The sequence below is a fragment of the Strix uralensis genome, chromosome 8, assembly GCF_047716275.1.
Source record: "Strix uralensis isolate ZFMK-TIS-50842 chromosome 8, bStrUra1, whole genome shotgun sequence".
In the NCBI taxonomy this organism is placed as follows: Eukaryota; Metazoa; Chordata; class Aves; order Strigiformes; family Strigidae; genus Strix; species Strix uralensis.
This window is the reverse complement of record NC_133979.1, coordinates 27,542,933-27,562,281: the sequence shown is the minus strand read 5'-3', so window position 1 is coordinate 27,562,281 and position 19,349 is coordinate 27,542,933. Positions and strand designations below refer to the sequence as shown.

Below are 19,349 nucleotides of genomic sequence, written 5' to 3'. Positions count from 1 at the left end.
TACATGGCAGAATCAGCATCCAGGTTAATGAACATCTAGAAGATACGGTCTCTGCAGCAAGATGCGTCCGCATTCAGTTCTAAACTGAATTTGGCTCCTTCTGCAACTCCATACTGGCATCCGTACTGGCAGTGAATGTCATGGGTTTCTTTTTTCTTCTACTTTGTGGATTTTATAGAAGTGTGTCTTTCATATGGAAAAAACAATCTGGTGTAATAACTCTACACTGGTGTTGGAAATACTAAGTATGAAGCCCAATTAATTTATGACTCATTCGCTACCCCCTTCGTGAACAGCATGTTCCCAAGAAAATGCCATCTGTAGCATTTATCCTGTCTATACGGGGAAGACCAATCACACTGGGGCTTGGCCTCCTCTATCGCACAAAACCCAAGAGATATTCTTCTTCATATTATCGAAAGGGCAAAAAGGCACAGAAGATCCTCTGAAATCATCATCCTGTTATTTTGAATACACAAAAATAGGTTACTCATTTAGCAATTTAGGTAAACAGCTCATTATGAAAAGTCATTGGGGAATAAGCCTTTATGATTTCATTTCTTGATCGTTTCCTGTCTAACTAAATAAACATGAACTCAAGTGACACAGATTCCATTACTTTTGTGCACAGATTCTTGAACGATTTCTTTCATAGTTTTTTGAATAATTTAATCTTCTCCTTCCTGTCAAAGACAACATATATCAACAGACAGTGGTTGGGGAGAGCAAAGTCTCTCAAACACAACAAAATCTGTTGAAAACTATTTAAGATTGAATCTAGGCAATGATCAATTCTGATGTTCAAAGAAATGTAGGAATGTTTGGGTAGGGGTATTCCATTTTGATAAACTGCTTTTACATCACTTTGAAAAGAGAATATGAGTGAGAATAGCAGCACCTTACTAAAATCTGTCATTAAAATTCCTTGATAAAATGTTTTGCTGTGATTTCAATCCTGACCTCTACAGCACAGCTTTACATGAGCACGAGAGCTGAAGTACATCTGTGGCATTAGCCTAATTACAGCAGAACCACAGCAATGTGACATGCTGCTTGTCCATGACTGCACACAGGAGATAGCAGACTCTCCCCATTTCTTAGTCCAGGCTCAGTAATTGGCTGTTGCAGTGAGGTCTAACCAAGAGCTAACCACCTTCCCCTGGTCAGGCTTCACCAAACTACTTTTATTCCTCAACTGGAAGCTCAAGAAGCAGAAGGGTGGCATTTTCAAAATGGCCTGTAAACTTACAGCATGGAGACATTCTCAGATGTATTTACTACATCCTGGTTTAGAGGTCTTGATGCTCTGAAGGATTCTCAGTGACCTTCTTAAAAAACCTTCACAGCCACTCATCTTTTATCTGATAGATAGGTTGTAATCCTACATACACAACTTCCAGAGCCTTCTGCTCATACACTATAGCTTGTGAGGCTGTGCTGAGTTCTCAACACTTTCTGCTAAATCCAGATATAAAAGCAGAAACAATGAGGGAAGTATCTCTACAGATCATGCTTGGGCAGCCAAGAAATCTGTCCTTTGCACCTACTGGAGTGGCATGACCTTCTCAGTCTGGGGCCAAGGACAGCAGCTGTTGAGAGGGAGCCACAGGGACTCAGACTTGGCTTCTAAGCACAAAGAGAAGAACGAACCAACAACAGCTAGAGATAGCTGGGGCCATTAGCCTCCTGGAAACCATCCAAGCGAGAGAGAAGGCTACCCAAAATGTTAAGCAGCAACCTTCAGGGAAGTCAGCTGCCGTTAAGTGGTATGTATTGTTTTAGACTTTCCTCATTCAATGACTGATTGGGAATTCTTCTTGCTCCAAAAGACGGAAATGGCATCTTTTGTTTGCTTGACCCTGAAAGGCAGAGGAAGTTGGAGACTTTATTTATTCAACCCCAAGACATGGGAACTTACAGAATACTGTCACTTCCCAAACAGCTTTTGTTTTTATTTTCCTTCTCAGCCTGTGTGGGTTCTGTTTGCCTTATGGATTTTTCACAGACAGTTTGCTACCAGCCTTGGACATCTGTGAGTGGCTTGCACATGGCTGTCAGTTGAAAGAAGGTTCTTTGTAGCTGCATGCAAATAATCATGCTGCTCGATGGCAGAAATCGCTCCAGTTTTGATCAAAAAGCCTTACCGCTAGATTTGTTATTGACCTTTTTAATTAGAATGTGTATTATTTCAGAGCACTTTTGAAGTCTGTTACATCAGTAGGGTGATGGAAGCTAAGAAGAAAGGCTGAGGGAAATGGTCGCGATCAGAAGCTGGCCAACACAACGGAGCACATGGACTTTGCAAGACTCGCCATCCCATTCACAGTAAATTTCTGCCTTTAGGAGACTATTTTGTTGTTGTGCGTCATGACAAAAACCAATCCTTAAGAGAGCAGGGGTCCTTAAGAACCCAGGAACATAAAAGTTATAGATGGTCAGGCACACAAACAGCTATCTCAAAGGCAGACTGAAGACAAGTCCCATTGTGTGACATCAGACCTATCCAGAATATTTGCAAAAAATTCAAGACTCTCTCTGTCATGGCTGCCAATTCCCAGAAAATGAGCCTTGGATCTCATCAAGGGCTTTCTCATCAGGTTTCTTGCTTTTGTTTGGCTGACAGTGCAGACATCAACCCTCAATTTAGAGACAGCAAATGACGGAAGGACTTTCACATACGGGGAACTGTTCTGCACAGTGATCCTAAGAATAAAAAAGACCTTTTCAGTCCTTGCGCTGCTGCTACAGCCACCAGTACTCATGGTGAGTACACACCTGCACAGACATTTACAGCTGCTCCTACCAAGAGGAAGTGCAAGCTGTGAAAGTACCTAACCTAATCCTAGGGAGAAATGCATTAAAGTGGCTTCTTGGGCTAAATGCTGAATGCTATCTCCTACAGTGAATGACTGTACATATGTTCTCACTTTTGTGTGCTGTAAGGAGAGGACTACTGGTGGTGTGTGCTGCGCTGCAAAGCTGCAGGCATCCTGCAGAGACAAAAGGCTTGTGCTTGGGGTAGGAAGAGTGGCTTAGCTATGCTGTATTCTATAGATTATTTTGATCCCAAGATTGACGTTATAACCCACTGCATTTTTTACAGCAGTTAAGTAAATAGAAGGCTAATGGCAGATGTTTTCATTTAAGCTTCAAGAAAGGCACCGCCTATATGTCAATTTGGAATTGGTGTAATGAGCCAACAAGACTCTGAATTACAATAAAAGCAAATTTAGGAATGAAATCTACTGGAGACTTAACTGGTCTCAAGTGCATAGTTAGATTTCTAAAATAATAGCTGCAATCCAGCATAACAAACATGACTTGCTTAAAAACAAAAGCCTGAGTTTAACTGTAAATTGCAGTTGGCTTTCATTCCCATGAGAAACTGCAAGATATTTCTTCTTGGAATAACTTCTCAGTAAAGGCACACCAGTGGTGCCCCCAAAACCATGTAGAGTGGGACTAGGACTACTCAGTTCTGCTTTTTTCCCTCCAGGCTTACCAGCCCTAAGGTCTTTAGGTACCATCAGGCAGATTTTCTGAGAGTCGTAATACTTCTGTCCACAAATGCTGGGGCTTTGCTGTTGGGCAGAGGCAGGTCAAACCGTGGGCACGGCTGGCTGCTGGAGCCAAGGGGAGAGCTGTACTGAGGGACAGCAGCCAGCAGGGAAGTGGGAGAAGGGTGAAGGGCTGCGAGAGCATCTGGGGAAGCAGAAATGGAGGAGCTGACAGCAACTACTGGCTGTGAACTGGGGGGGGTGGCCCAGCAAGCTTGGAAAGAGGCTTGGAACAGGGTGGGGAAGAAGGAAAAGAGGATAAGAGGGGGACGTTTAACAGGTACCAATGTGCAAAAAGTTACTATACTTTTAAAACAGATTTAATACTTAAACATATTTAACATACGTTAACATATGTTTATATTTATGTTAACATATTAAACATATTTAAATATTTAAACATATTTCTGTGCATGTGCACTGAAGCCCTCAGTGGGGACATCGCTGGCTTATCCTCATGCTCACAGAGGGGCATGGGTGGTTCAGGCTAACCAGGAGACAGAGCACATAGGAGAAAGTTACAAGGCAAGGGCCATTTTTACTCTTTTCCAACATACAACAACTGAAGAGTTTTTATCAAAAAAAATAATAATGTACTGTTATTGCTTTGTACAATATTATTCTCTTAAACTACCATCTTACTGAATGCACACATGCACATATAGATGCACCTGTCTACTACAAAATTTTCTACTGAGATTTGCCATTAGCTGGAAAGCACTGCCACTGGCCAGACTTATCCATACTCTTCCCTCCAAGAAAAGCTCTTCAGACTATAAACTTGATTCTGCTTTGTACACTGGCGAAAACTGCCAGATCAATCTTGCAGAGCCATGTCATTAACCTCCATGCAGTCACGGAGAACAGCGACTGACAACTCATTTTACTTCCTAATCTTTGCCAGTACCTGTTCTCTGTCCCTGCAGCTGGTGGTGGGAATGGCTCAAGCCAGCTAAAGGCAGAGTCTCTAGCAGAGCTCAGAAGGCACTCAAGCAATCAAAGTGCAATCAGAAAAGGATGACAAGTCCTGCTGGGAAAAGAACTGTCCAAGCAGTTCAAAGAGTTCTCAACTGAACTGTTAGCTGTTTCATGTTTGGAAACAGTGTCATGGGTAAACTTTAGTACACAGACAAATAAAGATCCTGCAGAAGAAAGCAAGTGATGAGGTTCCAAAAAAATTTCAAAGGCCACTTCGCTTGCATTGCCTTCACCTCCTCTGCCAGGGTTGTGGCAGCAAAGAGGAAGGGCAACCAAGCGGCAGTGGAAAAGGTTTCTCTTCTTCCACAGAGATCTTGCTGAGGCACAAGAAAAGACAGGAGGGGACAAGTTCTTTCACTGAAAGTTTTGCCAATTCCTCCCAGGGAGACCCATCCTCTTCTAGCAGCCAACTCTCTGCAGGTGGACAAAGAATTAAGGTGGGCTTAAAAGAACAGCAGACAGCTGGGAGGAAAGCTTTGTTGTCAGCTAACTTCCAGATGCTTGTTCAGGATGTGCTCAGTTCCTGTGGAGGCAGAATAGGGTGGAGGAGCAATGTTCTCAAAGGAGAGAAATGGGTTTTTCTCCAGGTAGAACTTTTTAGAGAATCATCTACTCCAGGTAATCTACTAATAATCAAATTAAAAACCAAGCCAAGTTACCTACTGGCTCTAGTGTATCTTGTAAATTTTTTCCTAATACCTGGCTGAGTGTCACAGAGGAAGCAGTGTTTGATGCCATTGTTTACTTAATGCTATCCTTGTGTCTCATCTGTTTCAACATCACTGACCAAATCCCTAGACATTTTTTTTATTTCCTGGATTATGCTGATATTCTGAAGAAAAATCCCAAAAAACTCAAGTAACTATAATTTCACAATGTTTCATTATTAATGAAGGACAAGATTTATCACTGGATTCTGATGTTTATTTTCCAAATTATATTTACTCCAACAACTGAAAAGTTATTTCAACTAAAACAAGACTCAGTAACATGTTAAGAAGAAATATTTTGTAATTTAGAAATAGTGTTTGTTCTTCAAATGATAAAGTGCCCATTTGCACATGATAATTCAGCTCAGCCAGAAAAGGATTTTTGTAATGGACATGAAAAGGGAGTTTCAGGCAGATAAACGCTAAAAATAGTTCTGATATATCTAATAAAAATTCCCTTAATATAGCTGGTTATAGATTATCACACTCAACTTACTGTACTGCATGGGAAAATGTAATTATCAAAATGTTGAAAGCCTAAACTAATTTTTTTTCTTAGTTTATGGAAATGTGCATCATCAGATAATGTTTTTGGCATGCTTGAATTTAACAAAAACATTTGGGTTGATGATTCACTTGTAGTGTAAAATACATAAGTTTTAAAAAAGCATTACGTGCACAGATATTCAGAAAGTAAAGTTTATACTGTTACAGGGTTCATGATGTGTTTGATGACTGTGACAGCAACCCTGTGCCCCAAACATGTCCTAACTTGGCAGTTCCTCACCACATGAATTAATTTTATACATATATATACACACAGTTTATGTCCTGTCTCTCATGTGGGACTAAAATGCGGATCAAGAACATTTCTGTTCGCCAGTAAGCCCGTGCCCCTAGTGCAAAGCTGTTTTCTCTGCTGTCCTGCAGCACTGTAACATGATTATTATTAATCCTGACCATGCAGTGCTGAGAGGTCCTGCTCACACTGTGTGTTGTATAACAGAGTGGTAAACAGCTGAGGAAGCCGATGGAAGGCAGTCAGCATCCTAACAAACCAGAAAGGCCAAGGAATTTGCCCTGCTAAGCAGGCGTAGGAGGAAGCCAAATGAGAGGATGAGGACAGTCTCCACGCTCAGTGGGATCTTTGTAGCCACCAAGTTAGAGAAGCTAGATCACATTCAAGTAACCCTTAATCAGCTGTGTATAAATCACCAGGACTGGATGGCACCACCCCTGTCCTTCAAGGAGATACTGCAGAAGTGCTGGCCAAGTCACGCAGCCTCTCGTTACCATCTCTGTGACCAGGCACTGGTCGTTTGCCAGCATCCCAGCTCCAGCGGGGACCCTGGCAACTAAGGCCCAGTAATGACCAGTCTGACTTCTTTTGCAAACCTATAACAACAGACTAAGTTTGGTTTCCACATGCAAGTCAGGCACATCTCTTTGAAATTATTCTCCTGTCACTCTCTTTCATGTTTTGGACTTACCATTGATGTTTACAGCTGGCAACACTATAGACATCTTCGGTCTTCTGGTCTTGTTATGCGTGGTGGCTGGCAGTAACAGGTGGTCCTGGAAAATAAGGGAAAAGATGTGTTAAATCTACCTTGGAAGTACAAAGCTGGGAAAATTCCTTTCCGTTCTGTCTTACAGCCATTCCACATAAAACTGTTTACGGCAGCTTAGCAAATTCAAATTGCTGAGGGAGTCTTCTAAAAGTAACAGCAATTGCTCATGCTGTGTAACTGAGAAGAAACCCCTATCGCATGAAGCAGCATATGAAAAAGCCTTGATCATGTGGAAAGAGATGGAAACTACTATTAGGCCCTCATTCAACAGAGTACTTATGTGTATGATTAAAGTAATTTAACTTGACTTCAATGATATTTAAACATGTGGTTAAGGGCTTTGCTGAATTGGAGCCTTTACTTGCAGTGCTGTCTGCTTTATATATAAATGTCATCTTGCTGTATCTATGTCAAGCTTCACACCACATGCCTGTGCCTGGTGCAGTAGGACTGTATCAGTCAGGGTTGTGACGGCGTGTGAAATATGAGCTCTGCTCACAAAAACCTACCAGAGAAGTTTGATGGCAAAGCTCTGCTTTAGTAGCTTATCTCAACTGTGAGGTGGCTGGGTGCTGCTGTAAGACAGCAGCGTTCAAACTAACTACCCTGGGTTTTAGCAGTGGAAGCTACATCTGCAGGAGATGCTCTGGATATGGGCCTGGCCTGCATGGAAAAATGCAGCCTTTCTTCAGTTTTTTTGCTGTTGCTGAACTCAAACTGCTTAACCTGCAGCCGGGGAAAACATGGTTCTTTCCTTATCAACAGAAGTAACAGAACATTAAAGCGCCAGTCCAGGCATCTCCCATATTATTGTGCTATGCCAATCCAGACAGACCAAAGGAACACTACTAAGGCCGAGGGAAGCTTCCCGTGCCTTTCAAAGCTTAGCTTCCCTGACAGAAGGTTGCTTCACGGCACCATCTCAGTACACACTGGGCACTGTGAGGGAAGTATATTTGTTCTCTCTTAGTAATTAGGAACAAAAGACTGCATTTATATCATTGACAAACTGAGTATAAATTTCTAACTCAGGCTCTTAAGCGAAACAAAAACCTGCCAATCACTAAATATCTTTTCCAAGTCCCAAAGAATTAATGGAAAGGTTTATTTTCACAGCCCCTGTGTTTGTCCCTCTCCCAGTCCCAGCAATGCCAAATTCACTCCCAGTGTGAAATGAAGAATGAAAGCTGGCAGATGCCACCATGTCAAACATGGAGGCCAACCCACTAAGAAGTTTTTGCAACTGTGTTAAAACCAGATCCGAACATCTGCCCTTCACTTTTCAAGAGCCACCATCTATCTCACATGGTTAAAAAGCAGAAGCGAGTTTGATGCTCTCATTTCATTTCATTTCATGCTTTCCCATTTGTAAAACTCCCATGATATTTTACAAACCCAGCACTCAGAAATTTTACATTCAGCTTTTTGGCTCCCTGCTGAAGGGTAAGAACAGGCACACAAATGTCTCATGCTTTTGGCCAAGGTTATCTTTTTGGCAGACTAAATTAGACTTCTTTCAGGACACAGTTGTTAACTTCCTAATGTCAGGCTAACTGTATTTTCCCTATTTTAATATCTAAACATTACATTGTTATGTCTAAGCGTCAGGGAAGTGACTTACATGCAAAGTTAGGTGTTAAATAGATCAAGATATTCTGTAGATACACTGCAGAAATAACACTTTCTTTTTTCCCCACCAACACGCCCCCCCCCCCCCCAAAAAAAAAAAACCAAATGACTGACCACGAGAAGAAAACATTACTTCAATAAATGACTGTAATTAAAAACATCTTGGTACCAAAATTATAAAACCACTCTGGCATAATTCTCAGACTACATATGTAATTCCCATTGCATTTTTGAACTGCTAAGATTAAGACAACACTCAGTAAGACAATGAACTTTACAGAAAAACTGTTCTTGAAATTCAATGTTCCCAAGGGAACAGACCAAAGATAAGATGGCCATTAAAACTACATTTTGTAACAACGTCCTTGTCATGATTTGATGACTATTTTTAACATCGCTTAAAAAATGCTTATCCTGTTAGGTTTTTTTCAGTGCTTCTGAGAGTCCACAACATCATTACCTAGCAAAACCAAGTACTGCATAGATGATCACCTACTATTTTTTGCTAACATATCTGAAGATTGGTACATTAATTGATGCTGGCTTAGTTTTGTTTATAATGGCACCATTATTTACTGTATGTATAAAATTATTAAGAATATCACAAAGACGTTACAATTGCAGTACCTCTATAGAAATAAACAGCAGTGTCATGACAGAAATGCCAAATTTCTGGATAGCAACAAACTAAGGAAAATTCCTCGGGTACTTCCTGTACCTTTACCTTTCTTGGAGGTTCAGGTTGGACATTCAGAAACAGTTTTTCATCCAGAGCGTGGTGCAATCCTGTAACAGGTCAGCAGAGAGCTAGGGAATCTTGGAGGTTTCCAAGACCCAGCTATACAAAGCCATGGCTGCCCTTATCTACTGTCAGCAACAGTTCCACTTCAAGGAGAAAGTTGGGCTAGGCACCACCAGATGCTTTCTCTACCCATACTGATAATCCTATGATTCTCTTTTTGCAGTCCACAGGACAGACACTGGCAGTACCAATTTCTCAACAGTCCTATGGTAACTACAGAGGCAGTGCAAACACCTCAGACTTGGCCCTTACAAGCTCTACCTCTCCTCCATCATGGTTCAGTTCAAAGACTTGGCTCAGACTTGACTCTGCAGTTAACAAATTGTATTTCCATGACTACAACACAGCCAAACTATGCACTAATATTGCTGGGCAGGTTTAGATTCCACCAAACTGATTTGTTGGAAAACAATACTTTATTCTAAACCTTGCATTGAAAATGAGATATAAAATTCACCTTTCTTAGTTCTGCCTCACCTAGAAGCCTTTTTTTTTTTAAATACCAGGAGTTAGATTTAAGCTCAGCTAATTTTAGACCTCTGTAAATGATGTTTCAAGAGTTGCAAAGAAGAAACAAGCAGTTCACCACTATCTGCTCTCCTTCCTCATAATTCTGGCTTAAAACAAATACACCAAGTAATTTTCTGCTAGATCAGTCAACTGAAGTGGGCAACCCCAGCAGGTATTTCACTGTATGCTAAAATAGCACTGGAGATGGCAGGAGCTCCAGAGAAGTCTGCTGCTCTCCAGTGACTCTCATAAGAATGAGGTCTAGTTCAGACTGGTCAACCAACGTCCAAGCACCTGAAGCTGTATTAAATGAATCCCACCCAGACAGTCTTCTTTCCCTGCCTCAGAGAAACAAAAGGAGCATTGTCTTCTAGACCACAATAACCAACAATCAAAACCAAAGGAATGTAAGAAGGAGGACAGATACATAAAATGCCAGTATTATAATTCAGTCTAACCTAGTAAACTTATTTTACACAAATCATGGCAGGCCCAACACATCCTGCCACACAAAATCCTGTTACAGACAGAAACTGGTAAGATAAAAACTCTGATACCTCTTATCTGTGCACTGTTACTAGCAATCCCTCCACACACACCCTGACAAGATCAACTCACTGGATCTGAAACAAAGTGCATAGGGAAGCATTTTTGATGAAGCTGCTCTGCTACCCAAGACATTAAAATTAACTTTCCATTAGTCTCCAGACTCTGAAATGTTTCCTAAAACTACACAGAAAAGTGGTATGTTCATGTATCAATTCACCTGTTACTCCTCTGTTTTACTGGAGCAGTTTGAACAGTGTGGGAGGGAAGACCCAGAGCCTTCTGCTCCCACAGCAGATAGTGAGACAATAAAGTCATTTCCACTCACGTTTGTGTATCCAAACGTGCTTTGGAGCTGCGGCACAACTCCTCAGTGTTTCAACACCAACTCTGGAGAAGACAGACACATAAAAAGCCAGTCAGCTCTAAGTCCAAACTGCTACCAGGAGCTAATATGCAATATGCACAGATTGTCTGGAACTTGGATACTGCCCATCTCTACTACAAAAAGTCATTTTTAAAATATCTGGAATTAGGGAAGTTCACCCATCTCCCTAATAATCTTCATCTTTTATATGCAGGAGTGTCCCTCTGACAGTCAGTTGCAACTTGAAAAGTTTCATAACTACCCTCATTGTACATGAAGGCAAAGGTATGCTGCACGGTATCATAAATATTTTGCCTACAGTTTAGCTACCTACAACATTCTCAAGTCAAAAAGCCTTCAAATAGTCCACAACTTTTATTTGAAAGCAATACCTAATTTTTTATATGCAACATCAATGAGTGTACGGATTAGTGATTAGGAAGAAATTAGACATTAAGAAACATTGTTTGAATGTATTTCTAACATGTAAAATATTTTCTTCTGTCCTACTCTGTTCTCAAGTATGCTGAATTCCATCCCAGGAGTGTGTGATGCTATTACTCATCCCTAATTTTAAACACCATACAAAAATATCTAAAATTAAAATGCTGTTTGTGATATTAACACATGGTATAAAACTGAAAATGAATAAAAGCAAATCTTACAAGTCAGCATCTGGCCCATGAGCATGAATGTCATCCAGAGGCAGAATAAATCACAACTATTGCCCAACAACAGATGGCCTTGGCTTGGGCCAAGATTTGCACTTAGATGAGATGACACTTTAAATAGACGATGCAGACCTGAGACTGCTGGCAGAATGACTGGAAAAATATCAGCCTGGAAAGACAATATTTCAAATGAGACCCTAGCTTTACCATTCTCATTTTGCTTTTGATCATCTCTACAGTTCAGTGATATTGAAGCCAGATGAGATGGACAGATAGATAAAAATAGATATAGATACTAAAAATCCAGCCACAAATGCATTACCTTAATTTAATAAGTTGGGATCCAGAAACACATTTTTTCCTGGGGATAAAATCTTAAAATGTTATTTGTTAAACTTCTGATTAATAAGCACACTTACTAAGTCCTTGCCACCACAAAACATTCAGGGGACTATACAATTATAATATAATTAACTAGACTGGTAAACATTTAGAAATTAAGTGCCCCTACAGAATGAAATTCCTCACCAAATCTTTTTAATCTGCTGGCTATTTCAGTGCCTACTGATCTGCTTCTGGACTCAACAACACATGGAACCGCAATAAAGATTTTAAGGCTTCTTACATAAGATCAGTGTTGTCAGGGGTCTAACTGGGATTAAGCTTTGGAGCCTCATGTATCTCTAACCCCCACAGTCAACTGGCAATAGAAATTCTGTTCCACTCTGCTAGAATATTCCAAAACTAGCTGCTCCTGCAGCTTCAGCCTGAGTCTCATGACACGTGGTTTGCTTCTGAAAGTCCCTGCTACCTAGATGCATGAAAACTTGCAGGCATCTTAGTTTCATTTAAAAAAAAATAATTGTTTGTAACACTCATAGTTAAAGGACATCATCACTGCATACCATGAAGTTCCATTAAACAGAGAGAAAACATGCTACTCAAGGTTCTTTTTGAATTTTTGTTTTAAACTATCATAATTTCATAAGCCTGACACTTGTATTTTAAATGATTAGAATTAGCAATATTGCTTGTTTTGGCTTTTGCAATGCATGTCCCATCAGCAACGCTGCAACCAGCCACAGATGCTTCCTGGGGAGCAGTATGCCGCCTCCTTACAGGCAGTCTGCGGAACTGGTCCTCCATTTCTGTGTGCTCGAAACAAACACAAAGGAATTAATCCTTGCAGCATGCCCATGATGCAGGAAAATATTACCAGTGCTATGGGGAATGTTTAGAGGGTATGTGCATGCATTGGAAGGATACCCAAGTGACATAGGACACAAAGGAATGGATTTCCAAATCTGCCAAGGCTCTGCACTCTCAGCACAAGCTGTCTTTCCTCCTACCCCTGAGGTTACTTATCTGTCAAATCAATTCCCCTAGATTTTTCTTATGTTCTTAGCTGTTGTGCTTAGGTACGGGTAATTCTAGTATCTTGAGCAAAACCATTACCTACTAGAAAATAAGTAACATAACTTGATCTAAATGTGCTTTGTTACAGTGTATTTAGCACATCTGCCTATGTAAACACTGTTAGCCACGTACTGAAGGAAGGGCAAGGCATGCCTCTGACCCTTGCCACTGGTCTGGAGCACGTACCACACAAAGTACACGTGTGATCCAGGTGGGAGCCGTGACTCCACTCCTGCAAGACAGGCCCTAACTCACTTCTCGTCTCTCTTCTCACAAAGACTTCCTCAAGATGTCCAAAGGAGCCCCACTCACCATTAGAGATCCATCTCTGACAAACTAAGGATAATCTTTTCGAAAACAAGTGACATTTGTTACTTTACAAGAATAAAAGCTCCAAGGAGACTGGATTAAAATACCAAAGGAAAACCTTAATGTGCTGTTCTCGTAACTGGCCTTGATGAGGAGATTTGATCTTTACCATTGCCTTGGAGACCAGCTATGTGTTAGAATATTGCAACTAACAAAGGCAGTTGCCAGAGTGGGCAAATAGAGCCAGGCGCCTCAGCATGCCAAAGGGTTCTCTGCCCAGGCAGCTTCAGAAGACTTCTTACAGTAAACAAACACTGTAGCTGGGCCTTTTTTCATTTCTGTTTATGACTAAGAGGTCTCCCAGGGAATTGTGCCTCAATCTCTTCCAGCCTGAATCTTCATGCTGTGATTCTAGGACCGCATTACAACCACTGCCAACACAGGCTGAGGAGCTTTCCACATCCCACTGAAGTGCTGGCAGCTTCCCGAAGCTGCTGGGGGTACCATTTTTCTTTAATGGCATTACTTTTGGTAATGTTCAACACGTCCTCACAGCTTAAAAGCTTATCTATTAACTATCTGACCACATCTAGTGATCTCAAGATGAAGCAGTTAGAAAGCAAGTAGTTTTTCAGCCATAAAAAATTGTGCATCAAATCCATTTCAAATCTATTTTTTCTGAATATTTTCAGAAATTTCAGGTCAATGAGATTACACTGGACCTTCTTTAGTGGTATGCATTTCGCCATACAAAGAGTGTGAAACAAAAATGTGCTTTCACAGGCCCAGAAAGCTGCATACAACTTCAGAGACTCCCCTGTACAGGTCCTCTGAGGAGCTGGACTTTTAAAAACCCTGAGCTGACAGAGCCAGTGAGCCAGCTTTTCTTTCATAAGGCACGGATTTCACCCTTTCTGAAAATTTCAAAATAATTGTTTCAGGCTGGCTGGCTGTTGCCAGAGATGAGAGATGGGATGTTTCTGTCCTGATCTACACAGGCCACTGAACCTGCACTGAGCAGCATCACAGCCTTTGGCATGTGACTCCTAACCAGGAAATGGCACCTGTGAAGCTGGAACTGCATTCTCAGAACAGCCAGGGCTAAACTTCAGCTGCTCTCTGAACACAGGAGGCTGGTCTCCAGGGAAGAGAACTTACTGCAATGCATTCATGGCCTAGGGGCTGATTCTCATTTACTCCAGCAGTTCCCGACACTGCAAAGCACATAGCACAGATCATGGTGTAAATGAGAATCAGGTCTTTGGCATATCTGTTTCTGGTTTCCTCTGTCAGTTTGAAGAGGACATGTATGAAAGTTTACAAATTTGTAGAGAAAATGGCTGTATAATTTCACTATTGATTCAGTTGGGTGATGCCAACCATATGGTGTCCTGAGGATACACCACAGTGGATACAGCACTGGTCCATCTGAAAATGCCAGAAGTTCCTGCAACATTGCTTTTGCTGTCAGTGGATGTTAAACAGGGCAGTAACTGCAGAGGGGAGGCTGCCTCTGAAACTACTGCTATCCCACCATTTCAGTCTGACCCTTATATCTGAAAAGCATGGGGATGACTTTAAGAGCAGAAAAAAAGAGAGAAAACCAGTTAAAACCTCTACACAAACTGTGATTCATAGCCGCAATACTTGCTCATTATACCATGAACTGTAAACTTGCCTTGTTTTTAAAGTTGATGTGTCTTCCTTTTTTTTTTTTTTTTTTTTAAAGGTAGACCTTATAAATTCAAGAGAATGTATTCACCCCACCATGGATCCTTGCAGGGAATCCTTGACATGCAGAGATGAGTATGGGAGTGAGTGAAAGATAACAACTGCAAGGGATCCACAGAAAACCTGCAGTAAAAATTCACAAGGTCTCAGCTTCTCTGCACCAGCTCTTGACCTCCAACCATGGGAGGCCCCAGTAGCATTACTACTTTGGGTTTAGCAATAACCATTTAACTTAATTTGAAAAAGGACCAGTTCTGCATATATTAAATTTGAGGTTAGCTAGCATATATTGACAAAGTTTGATTTTGCACATACTTAAAGAAAAGAGTTTGTAATAGAGAATTGAACTCCCAATCCCTAATCATAGAATTTAATTACTTTTCTAAGTTTTAAGCCTTTTTTGGGGGGGAGGAGACTGTCCCATAACAGGAAAGCTCCCAGAAGTGGTGGGAATAGAACTTCTTTTTCCGTTTTTATTTTTGCAAAATGTGCTCCTATTCACACCAATGCTGTTCCAATCCCAGTGTTTCTGTGCACAGGTGGCTTTTACAGCCTATACTTTGCACACAGCAATGAATTGATGAGATATGCTTTTTATTTAAGCGTTTTACCAGAAATAGTTCAATCCCACAGTCAATAAAATGTCCTGTAGTGTAAGATTACACCTTTCTGACATTCCCAGACAAATTTTTATAAATAACACCTAACTGCACTCTGGAACACTTTCTGATCACTGTCCCTGCAGAAGAGGGAGTTGCTATCCAGTTCAGTTCCCACATGAGAGACCTTTTAATGAAGAAGCCTTTAGTGCCTTTTATTGTCAACTGTGCTACTGCCAGATGTGATATGGCCTGGGCTCCAAAACTAAACTGGAAAGCACCTCGCTGTGAGTCAGAGAGCCTTGTGAAAATCCCAGAGACCTCAGAGAAATGGAAAATTCACTCTGTCACAAGCCTCCTTTGGAGGCGTTTCCTCCATTCCCAGTGCTCCTTGTCTATGAGCAGGGCTCAGCTTTGGAGGTCAGTGCTAAGTGTTTTCTCAGTGTAAAGGAGAAACAGTGGCAAAGGACCTCTTCTGGATTAAGAGCTAAAAAGGTTATGGAGACTACTAAGGATACGGAGACCTGCTGTGAACTGTGTCCTTCTCTGCAGTTCACAAACGGACACAGCTAACACGAGGAAAGCAAGATCTACTTTTGTCCCTTCTCCTTTTGGATTGGAATCTATGTTACATCACCTTAAAGGCCGAAAGGAACCTGAAAAAGAGAGTCAAATGAAAGTGACCTTGTTTAGGTTTTTAAATGGAATGCAAGTGTCTCAGGCTTAGACATTTATTCAGATCATCTCTCCGGTAGCTCTTGACTCCCAAAAGATCCAAGACACAACAGCAGTCACCATATGATTCTATTTTAGAGCAAAAAGATCTCTCCAGATGTAAAAGCAGAGGACCCAGTTTCACAATGACTTGAGGCAAATTAAGCTTTTCTGCTGCTGAAGCTTTTCCTGATTTCCTCTTCCTACCTGTCCTGGGCTGGGTATTCCTGCTGTTGCCCAAGAGCTGATGCTGTCCTCTGACTCCAAGGAAAGCCAACTCATCTTGCTAAGATGGAAACCAGATATGACACTTTCCCCTACCTGTCTTCCAGCCACCAACCATTTTCGGGATTTTCTAACAAAGATGTGATTTCTATATATGTAGTAGCTATTAATAGATTTCTCTTCCATGAACTTTCCCAGTCCTCCCATGAATATATGTAAATTTATAGCATCTATAATGCATTTTGGCAAGAAGTTCCACTAGTCTACTCCTATTGAATGAATGGCTTCCTTTCCTTGGTTTGAACCCACACCCTCCTAAACTTAATTTGCTGCCCTTTGTTTCATTTGGTGTCCTGCTCAGTTCCCTTGAGGCAGAAGATCAAGGTGAGAAAGCAAGAATAAAAAAGCAAGAGAATCTCATTACTCCATCAAGATTTGAGAAGACCAACACAACTTTCTAATACACAACAGACTATAACGCAAAGTATTACTTAGATGCACCAAAGGCAGCTGTAAAGCAGATGTCATATAAAGGTGGAAAAAATTGATATACTATTCAGCTTTTCTATTGTCATGGTTTACAATCCCTTTATTCAACCTCCAAGGCCAAAGAGGAGGATTTATGCCTTAAGATAACACTGAAATATGCTGGTAATTAGGTATCTATTAGTCAAACATTAGAATCTACCCAGTGGCCTCTGAGAAGGAATCCTGTCTCTCTTCAGGAATCAGAATATAAGCACACTTACAGAAAACAGGCCCACTAACCCTCCATCCTACCGAAACATCTATCTTCATCCTGCTAACAAAGTGACACCATCTGGAAAATGACCGGCTATTCTCAAGCTCCCCATTCCTCTGCAAATCCCTCATTCTGGAATTACGCAAGATGAACCTCCCTCATCTCCATCCAAGCTTTCCGAATCTCACTTGACTTGCAATACATCCTAAATAAGAGGCACTAAATACCATCAGCCTTCCCCTGTGAATAGGGAATACTCTAGGAAATCACAGTCGGTAGAAGCTTGTGTGTACATATGTTAATTAGGCACACCACGAGGCACAGCAAAGCCAGTCCAATTGCAATGGAGAGTGAGCTGAAGGCACCCCATTTGGACTTTATTTCTTTCATAAATGTACTCTGCCTTGTAGTTTTGTCTTTTTCCATTGTATAGGAAAGGAAAAGAACAGCCCTGTGAACAAGGAGGGCATAGGACAGAGACTGGACAGAAATCCAGCCAATTAAACTTGTCTGCAGAACTGCTTTGCAAGGCCCAACAGTAAAGAACAATGCATGCATTTTCTATGATGTAATTTTGGTTTGGCAGTAGATTAAAAAAAAATTCCTAAACGCAAAGTAAGAGGATGTGAAGAACAGAATTCTATGTTTAAGTAAACAGTTTTGGTTAAAATCGTATAGGAAAGTTTTTAAGGACTTGAAAATGCTTTGATAATTTGTGTGTGTGTTATTTGTGGAAATTAGTTGAGTTTCAAGATAAACTGGAGACGGTATGTCTATATGACTAGTTGACTCAGTTCTCAGCTTCTGTGAAGACCCAAAAAAATCCCAGCTTGTACTGGTAGGAAAGTTCCTCCTATTATGTTTGATAAGGATCAGATTTTCTTCTAAAAGCTCTCTCAATCAAACTAGCATCATAAAATTAAAAAACGTTTGCTCCAAATTATTTGAAAATTACATTTCTCTGCCATTTTCTGTCCTTCCCGTGGGCTATGTAAGTACAGAAATGCAGTTCATCTGTAACTCCCAGTTAAGCCTGTCAATTATCTTTGTAGATTTTACAAAGTTGTAAGATCCAAAAGAAATTAATTGTTTTATTACTACTACCCATAAAAAGAAATTCCCCTCGTTTTCTAATTCACTGCAGCAGAGCTCTGCTTTTGCATAGCATCTGCAGGCTATTAGTTTTGCAACTGCAATCTGTAATTGCAAAAACATGTAATTTAGGTAGGGCATATGAATATGGTCCAGTAAAACCAAAAAGGATATAATCCAGACTCTTTGCTTCTCTGACAAAACGTTAACCCAAAGTTTCTACGTTTGCTTGCAAGACCTCTGGTCTTCTACACAAGACAAATTCTGGATTCCCAGAACTACTGCCCATCTGGAGACTCTGCCCCAAAAGAGCACACACAACACAAACTGGAGTGGGAATGTTATTACCAACAACACCATTTTTCTGTTGTTCTGCTTTTGCAGCCCTGCCACATAAGGAGAGAGCCAACCAATGCACAAAAATGATGTGTTTTCATGGGCACGCTCCTTGGATGCGGTATCATGAGATGGACTAGACTGTAAATCCTAATTTCTCTCTGGATCAGATTCCCCATGAAACAGAAGCTGGATGGGCAAAAAGCAATTTATGTCAGGCTTCTTCCAAATGCTGGATCAACACAACACTGCGGTTCAAAATCCATTTGCTAATATGGCTGTCCTCTGCTTACTCTTCTGACTGAGTTCAGGGGACAGTGAAGCACTAGAACACTCTGTGGTGAGATCTCCATCCTTAGAGGTCTTCAGAGCCCACTCGGTAACACCACAGCTAACTTCATGCAGTGTTGGCAACAGCCTTCCTTCCCACAGAAGGCTGGACCAGAGGGCTCTTCTGACCAGCATTTCTAAGATCCATAAGGACCTCATCTCAAATTTGGAAGAGTCTGCCAAGATTACCCCTTCCCTGTCTTACTAACTTGCAGACCACTCATGAAAAGGCAGTATGAGAAAGATGTTGATAGCAATCAGGGCTACATACACATAAAAAATGTTTAGGAATAGTTACAGAAGTCCATGAAAGGCCACACAGTCTGTGACTGATCACTCTTCTGAAAAAACAATTCCCTTTCAAAGCAGAAGAAAGCATTCTTTCTTACATAGCAAAAATGCCTACACAGGCAGGTAGTTGGGAATGCAGGAAAACTTTAAAATACTAACCAGAAACAACTGTCAAGTACAGTTCAGACTTCAACATTTTTTAAATCAAGGCAATTAATTTGAT

At 40.9% G+C, this 19,349-nt stretch overlaps 1 protein-coding gene across 4 annotated transcripts in view; it reads right to left on the bottom strand.

Moving 5' to 3' along the window:
• ATF6 (activating transcription factor 6) overlaps positions 1-19,349 on the bottom strand; it is an 82,643-nt gene that overhangs the window by 13,194 nt on the left and 50,100 nt on the right. For 3 of the 4 annotated variants that reach the window (XR_012629898.1, XM_074876786.1, XM_074876787.1), the window contains exon 15: positions 6,736-6,820. Coding sequence is in view for 3 of the 4 variants with exons in the window: in XM_074876786.1 (XP_074732887.1) it covers positions 6,736-6,820 (85 nt within the window). In the remaining variant the exon portion in view is untranslated. Of the gene's footprint in view, positions 1-6; positions 5,059-6,735; positions 6,821-19,349 lie in introns of those variants that run through there. The other variant, XM_074876788.1, reaches the window with a different exon arrangement.